Source organism: Zasmidium cellare, assembly GCF_010093935.1.
Source record: "Zasmidium cellare ATCC 36951 unplaced genomic scaffold M409scaffold_17, whole genome shotgun sequence".
In the NCBI taxonomy this organism is placed as follows: domain Eukaryota; kingdom Fungi; phylum Ascomycota; class Dothideomycetes; order Mycosphaerellales; family Mycosphaerellaceae; genus Zasmidium; species Zasmidium cellare.
Genome location: NW_022986961.1, coordinates 694,357 through 702,101, shown reverse-complemented (window position 1 = coordinate 702,101; position 7,745 = coordinate 694,357). Strand labels below are relative to the sequence as shown.

Here is a 7,745-nt window from a genome sequence, read left to right as displayed (position 1 = left end):
CTAATATACTAGGCCTAGGAGTTAAACTACAGTTATTACTACTATACTATAGAAGTAGAATAAGCCCTAATACCTAATTAGATAGAAGGAAATTCTTTTAAATTATATACTATCGCTTAGGCTCTACTTTAGAGATATATATACTAGCCTAAGTAGGAGTATTAAATAGTATAGTCTAGATAGGTAGACTAAAATAGATACCTAAAGTATCTATACTAAGAGTTACGTAACTAAAGGGAGCTTATTTTACTTTAGGTCTCCTACTTCCTAGAATAAACTAATATAATTATACCTAGGTTAGTTTCTACTATTATTTATTAATTTAGTTACTTCTACTATATTTAATACCTATATAAACCCTATAGAGTAGTTTTAGCTTAATAATAAGTAATAAATCGAGAAGTTAAGTACGAGCCGTATCTATTAAGTAGTAGAAGTCGACGCCGGTCGTTTTCTCGTCTCGTTTCTAGATCGAATAAAGTAGAAATCTACTCGTAGGCGTACGAGTCGCTCGTCTAGCCGCTATTACTCGTAGAGAAGCGCTAATTCGCCGGCTTATTAGGCGGTATCTACCTAGTATTTATACATTTCGCCTTAAAAATAAGAAGCGGCGGTAAAGCTTCTCTAGAGGTATAAATATACTCGATAGCTATAATCTACTTTTATTTCTAGATAGCGAGTATATAGTCTATCGATCTACCTTTTACTAGGTTAGAAAATTGAGGTTATAGAGGAGGAGTTTAGCGTCGAAAATAGGACTCGAGAATAGCGTATCTCGAAAGCGAGTTCTCGCGCGAATTTAGGTAAAACTAAGTAGCTATACTTCGATAACTTCGAGATTTACTTAATAAGAATCTACTCTTCGGTCGTAAATAGGTATTACTCGTATTCGTATACGATAGATCGAGAAACGCCGCTAGCGAGCTATAGTCGAAGCGTAGATTCGCTAATAGAAAACGCGGTAGTATACTTACGTTTCGAGGTATATAGATTATTCTTATAAGCAGATATTGCGTCTAGTATACGCTGCTCGAGATCTATAAAGTAGAAGAGTTAAAAGTTAAGCGTGTCGCGAGAAATTAAAAGAAAACGCGAAAGTGTCGCGGATCCGTACGCAGCTTCACCGTCTACGTAGCTTCCCTATCAAGTACGTTAATTACAGTTTGTATTAATGTAGGGCGACTCATAGATTATATCAAAAAATCGCTTCTCTAGACTCATATCTCTTACCCAAAGCCAAATACAGGCTCTTAGCGTATTGCAGCATCTGTTTAGTCGAATGCTCCACCCAATACTTCCTATGTAGGGGTGCATGCCTTGCTGCATAATACACTGAGTGAAATTTTGAGGAAGCACCACGGACATCTCAAAGGACTAGGACACAAAGCCCTCACCTAGCTTTTGCGAGACGCGTCAACCTGTCTTTTGCCACACTACGGGAACAGTGTCACGTCATTTAGGATTAGAAGTTGAGACCTCTTAATTTCGCTCAGAACAGTTTGAACCCAGCGATGAAAGATACGATCTATCTCCGTTTACTTATTTCGGCTTCTCAAAATCAAGTCTAGGCTGTGACTATCCCGCGAAGTTCGCGAAAAACGTCTTGCAGTTGTCGCTGTCGCCAATCGTAGCCGCCGTAGTGGAACATGTCATCGGTCTTGGTCCCCAGGATCGGACCAGCAAAGTTGTGAAACTTGGCGCAGATATCTTCGCGGTTCATGGGGTTGTTGGGGTGGCCTTTGGGATCACGGGCGTAGACTTCGTGTGTTGTGCCGTCCTTCAAAGTGGCAAGCGCGCGTATTGAGAAGATATCAGGCCATTCTGATTCGATTTTATCGTCCGCCTGAACTCTGATCTTACTGATCAGGGGTCGCCATCGATCGCTCGCCAGCGTCGCATCGCTGTATGAGTCCAGGTTCACGTTTCCATCCAGAAGCCCCATGGTGAATGTGTAGGGAAGACTGTGGTCAGCAGTCTCGTGAGTCTTGGGGTTCCACTTTGCGGGCTCACTGCCGGATTCGTGCCAGGAAAAGTGAGACGCGTGAAGCAAGACATCCTTGATTTGGGATACGTCGATCTTCTCGCGCAGCTCTTTTGCACACCAGATACCGATCTGGGTGCTCGCGGTGGACGGGAAGAACTTCAAAATCGTACCTTTGATGGCCCAAGTACCAAACGGCTCAAGGTTCATTGGTCCAGCTTTGCCCTCCATGATCTCAATATACCCGTGACGACCCTCGAATGGATGTGGTGGGGCCGTTAGACCTGCTTCTGCCAACTGACAGGAAAAGACGGCAGCACGTGCACTGACTGCTGTAGCCACCCCTTTGTAGTGAGACAGTTCCCCGGCTCGCTGCGCGCGCAGAGGCAGGCCATGGCAGGCAGCGAGCGATACTGCCGTCTTAGTTTGTTGGTGGCTATAATCCAGCATGTGTGCAAGTGCTGCAGCTACCCCTGTAGCCACGAAAAAGCCCTGGTCCACGGAAAGGTTATCGACCAGTGCCCCTTTGTGCTTATGATAGGTCCTGTGGCGCAGCATGAGAAGGTGAAAGACTTCGTAGGCGACTGCAAGGCTGATGAGTAGTGTACGACCGCTGAGCTCGCGCGCACCAGCGACAGCAATGAGCGGTCCCAACATGTCGCTCGGATGGCCAGCCGTCATCGAATCGTTACAGTCGGCATAACGGATCATAGATGAGTTCCAGAAGGCTGCTGTCTCCAGTGTCACTTTCTGGGTGCTTCCCACCACGGTACCCTCGTCTCGCGGGCTTCGCGCTAGTTGGGGGATGGCGGCGGCCGCACGCGGCCCTGGTGAATCCATACCGGCGTAAATGCAGGCGAGTGAGTCGAGTAGAACATTTGTACTAGCCTCGATGGCATCTTGCGGAGCCCCCTCTTTCTGTGCTCTGACTACAAAGTCAGCGATGCTTTCGAGAGCAATATCCTCTGCCATGTCTGCTGATGATACCAGCCCCCTGAGATCTGCATCCCAGCGCCATTTTATAGCTTACATGGAGACGTCTTGTCTTCTTGGAACGGTAGTGCATTGCACCAAGCGTGCTTGTCGGTATGGGAAGTGTGTGACATCGGGCAGGCAACGCCGTAATGTCGAATGCTGCGCGAAAAGCGCTCCGAGGCGGCCGATGCTGGCTATCAGCAGCGATTTGTCTCAGAGCGAGGCACGCCGGGCCGATAGTGCAGCTCTGAAGGAAGCACTATCTTTACTTCCAAGCGGGGAGACACTGTTGAAATCCCGTGCGCAGTGGGCACCCTCCATCTGCGTTTTGGATGCATTTAGTTAGGTTCATGCTGTCAGTCTCTTGTTTTCTAGCAAAGCGTAGGCGAACAAAATTGGCAGAGAACGGCAAACCGGGTACCTGAAGTATATCATCAGCCCCTTTTTCCTGAGCCTCGGATGCTAACCCTTCCAGTAGCTTGTCGCGATGGCGGTCTGAGTGTACACAAGTTTTCAGTGGGACACTTCGTCAATGCAGCATGCTAGTAACTCCATCAGGGGTGCTTGAAATGCGTTGCGTGATATCCAAGAGGCTGGGGATGTCCCCATGCAAGAGAGATCGTCGCCTCGTTCGGGCCGAACATTCGTCTCGAGACCAAGACTGGACCTATAGGATCTTACTTTGTGCAGAGCCTGATCCCCATCTCCAGACATGATTTTGTGGGGTGCGGGGTACGGCAATACGTGGCCTGGCCAGAAGTGTTCTTGGAGATGGCTCCCTGCTTTGCTCTTCGCTTTCCACACCCCTTTCCGAAGACTGCGAGTTCTCACACAACAACACCCTCGTTGATTCTTGGTTTCAACTTGGTATGGCCATTCAATGAAGCCATGAACCGACGTTTGGCTTGCGTTGCCTGTCGCCAGAGCAAGGTAGGCTGTGAAGCCTAAGAACAGGCCACTCGAGGCTGACCAAAAACTTTCAGGTTAAGTGCAATATCTCCGAGACAGGAGAGCAGCCTTGCCAAAGATGCCTCACGAGACACCTCGAGTGCAAGACAGACGCTAGATACAGACGCGTGCCAACCAGAAAGTAAGTGCGCACTACGCTATCCGACGGGCCTTGGCGAACCTGCTCTGACCAACGTATTTGATAGGCGTCTCGAGGAGCTTACAAACGAGCTCGATCGCTTAAAACAATCACAAGCGCATCATAGCTCCGAGCCCGGCCATTCTCCACGTCCCTCCACAAAATCAGCCGCATATACAGAAGATCTTGTGGTCGTCGACAACGTTCAGTCCGAGCGTGCGGACTCATCATGTCTCTCGCGCGATGCAGGAAAAGTTACCGAAAGGGGTCCCAACCATGGATGTCCGAATGTCACGCCAACAGACAGATCCTCACCGCAAGACAACCTCTTTTCTTTGGGCCCGGCGACCTTTCACTTGGACGAAGTGCAAAACATTTTTCAAATGTGGGCCGTGCCAATCATGTCTTTGTCGAGCGCGGCCTTAGCTTACATTCAAAGCAGCTTCTTCCAACTATATCACGAACACCTACCAGTTTTGGATACCCACATAGATCCTGTTGCGACATACTTCGCGAGCCCGCTCCTGTTTTGGATCGTCGTCTTCACAGTCAGCAGAAATGTGTCTGCTTACGAGACTCGCACAAATGACCACTCTGCGCTCTACGACCTGGTCACGAGAGCCGTCTTTAATGGCTATGGCGATCCTCTTCCGACCTTGGAGGCACTTCTCATCCTATCGGCATGGCCACTCCCACTTCGGCGCCAACCAGAAGACCAGCGCTGGTTATACAGCGGTATTGCAATGCAAAAGGCGCTTCAGAACGGACTCCACAGGATCGAGAGTGTACGCGAGTATCAACCGCAAGGGTTTATGCCCACCGCTGCAACCAAGATCCGACATGCTCGTATATGGCGCTGTTGGTGCTATTCCAGTTCCCAGTAAGTAGCACCAAAAAACGATCTGAAGATATCGGCTCTGATGACACCTAGGTTGAGTTGCGAGCTTGGGTTGCCCTCTCTGGTGCCCCTTGACCACCGCAGGCTGACCCCTGATGATTCGACCATCTTCCGGCCGGAATTCCTGGCGAAGCTCCAAATTGCCCTGCAGGTTGGGCGATGTCATGATGTCTTAGATCGAATTGATACGACCCATGGAATTCGCATGATGCGAGTGTTGGAGGAGGATATAGAAGCCATCTGTGCCCCACTCCGGCTGTCTTTCTTGCAGTGGACTCCAAGTGTCGAATTTGTACATCTTTCGCTGTTGCTCGATATGTACTGTACATATCTCTCCGGTGGCAAACCCTCGGTAGTCTCTCCCGAGTTGCAGGCATCCATCGCACGAGTGGCTTCGCGGATGGTAGACATCTTCGCCAATACTTTGAGCTCCCCAGGCCAGCCACCCGGGACCCTTAGGCGACTTCTCGCACATCATCCCAAATGGACCATGAAGAGTGCCACGACAGCCACCTTTGCTCTGATCAAACTGGCATACCTGGACAGGCTTCCGTCTGACCAAATACGACAGATTGAGCAGTCCGTGAGGCTAGCATGCGACGCCCTGGCGAGCGACCCGTCACGGGAGAACTATGAATATCGTAAAGTTGTCAAGGTGGTCGAGGTCCTGTCACGCAAAGGTGTGATTGATTCGGCACTAGCAACGAATCAAATCAAGACACGCTTTGGTGCTTCCGTCTTCTTCGAGTTGCTGTATACTGCTACGGAGTGGCGAAAGCAACATGGAATTTTGAAATCGAATGGCGAGCCCGTCACAGCATCTGATGTCGCACCCATCCAAGCTGTCGACGGCCCTGCTAACGATTTGACACCAACCATATCGGATCTCACCACGTTCGCCTTCGACGATGATTACTGGGCAGCGGGCTTTGACTTCGGCTTCTCAGACATGAGAATGACGGGAAATTCTACCTGGTCGTTTGTTTGAAAATGATAAAAGTGTTGCCTACGTACTACGCTTTTCTGCTAATGTTCACTGGCTTTGAACTTAAAGACTCGTCTAATCGAGTACTTTGGAGCTCTTCTTCCGACTGTTACTCTTGCATAATCTTTTGTTCAGGAATAGATTTCCCCCATTCAATACCCGAAAGTGTTCACTGAAGTTTCCTCGTCCCAGACGACACAAGTGACGTTGCCTGTCAATTCGATCTTTACCACCTCCTTACCGACCAATCCACTGCTCGGGTCGCGTAGTAGGATAGCTACGTTCTGATCGTATTGGTTACCGACTGCTACGAGGGTGCCTGCGGAGTTGATGCTGTAATGGCGCGGAATTGAACCTCCTGTTGAGACAGATTGAATCAGCGAAGGGGCCTTGTGAAGAATGCGACATGCTGGCTTACCGGTGGGCCATGTCTGGTGCCAAAGTAGTGTGCCATCATACTGGAGCGCGAATGTTGTGAGCGAGTCGGAGACTACAACAGATCCATTGCGCTGTGGTATGGAGAAGGTAGAGTCGTTTCGATTCGCAATCACAAGGTATTGACTGTCAGGCTGCAGGTTGGTCAGCTTGAAAGGGCTTTCGAAAGAGACAAGAGCACGACATGTCTTCCGCGCAGGCATACTTACGGATACGTGGACTTCTGATGGCAGCGTGATTTTACCCTCAGTGAGGATGCCGTAAGAGGGTGCTTTGTAGACTTCGCGAAACGAAAGACCGCCGCGGTTAGGTTTATATGTCACCTCGTAGCCTGTTACAGTGCCAGCCAACTCCGATACGACGTAGAAGTAGGTAGGGCATCCCGTTGCGCAGCCGAGACCATATGGATTCCAGAAAGCGCCGTGTCTTGGCCCAGAGCCCGGCGCAGCCTTCAAAGGTTCCAACGGGGTAAGGTCAGATGTGTCTTGGTCCCACGAGAATACACGAACTAGGTCTGCACCTAGGTCTGGCACCACCAAGTATTGCTCTGTGGGATCTAGGATGGTTTCGTGAGGATGTGGGCCATTCTGTCTGTCAGCTACAGGTCCTGGATGCGGCATTGTGAATGGAAAGACTTGATTGAGGCTGAATTCACCCTTGCCGTGCAAAAACCATGTAGAGACCGCAGAGCCGTTATAGTGGGCGACTGCAAGAGCTTGTTGCGTCGTTGCGTTTCCGTAGACAACGGCGTTGGCAACCCCCGAGATTGTGGTGTCGGTCTTGACACGCTTTAGCGTGCCATCAGCATTGATCAAGAAAGAACTCAGTGTGGAACCATTTTGAGTATCGGTGCCCAGACCTTCGCCCAGGCAGTACAGTACGCTCTCACTAGGGTCGATTGTGAGCCAACCTGGATTCGGTGCGCACTCCTGTGTAGTGTAGATCACGGTTGCGGTGTAATTATCGTCCCTTGCGGTCAAGGATATAGCTGTCAAAGTACCGCCATAGTCGGCAATGAAGAGGCGGGTCGCAGCCGCAGACACTGGTCCCAGGACTGCCAAAAGCCAGCGGTTCAACATGAGTCATATGAGGAAGACTGAGGGGAGTCAAAATTATGAAGGCGCGAATATTGCGAAGTATGCAAGTATTAGTGGCTTTGCCGAAGTGTACATCACTGATATACGCTTGCAGTCCTCGCATTGGGCATTTTCTTGGGCGTGTTTTCGCTCGCTTGCCGAAACATTGGGCCCCGTCCGGGGTTGACGCCTTTGCGGAGCAAGGCTGCCATTGGTAAGGCTTCGTGGCCGCGAAAGGTATAACTCGCGTCCGGGGCGCATTTCGCTCCGAACCGCAGTAGGCCGGTTTGCGCTGGCGACGGCGCTGC

The 7,745-nt window shown here is 50.0% G+C and overlaps 3 protein-coding genes across 3 annotated transcripts; 1 reads left to right on the top strand and 2 right to left on the bottom strand.

The window, feature by feature from the left end:
- Window positions 1-1,564: 1,564 nt before the first annotated feature.
- Window positions 1,565-2,953, bottom strand: M409DRAFT_54749 (uncharacterized protein; the record flags this gene model as incomplete). The annotated part of the gene is made up of 1 exon (XM_033812813.1): window positions 1,565-2,953. The coding sequence occupies one exon, from the start codon at window positions 2,951-2,953 to the stop codon at window positions 1,565-1,567; it is 1,389 nt and encodes a 462-aa protein (XP_033667880.1).
- A 1,491-nt stretch (window positions 2,954-4,444) lies between these two features.
- M409DRAFT_54748 (uncharacterized protein) lies at window positions 4,445-5,929 on the top strand (the record flags this gene model as incomplete). Its single annotated transcript, XM_033812812.1, has 2 exons — window positions 4,445-4,923; window positions 4,975-5,929. 2 exons carry the CDS (start codon window positions 4,445-4,447, stop codon window positions 5,927-5,929), a joined length of 1,434 nt encoding a protein of 477 aa, XP_033667879.1.
- A 149-nt stretch (window positions 5,930-6,078) lies between these two features.
- On the bottom strand, window positions 6,079-7,440 carry M409DRAFT_54747 (uncharacterized protein; the record flags this gene model as incomplete). Its single annotated transcript, XM_033812811.1, has 2 exons — window positions 6,079-6,495; window positions 6,571-7,440. 2 exons carry the CDS (start codon window positions 7,438-7,440, stop codon window positions 6,079-6,081), a joined length of 1,287 nt encoding a protein of 428 aa, XP_033667878.1.
- Between the last annotated feature and the right edge of the window lie 305 nt (window positions 7,441-7,745).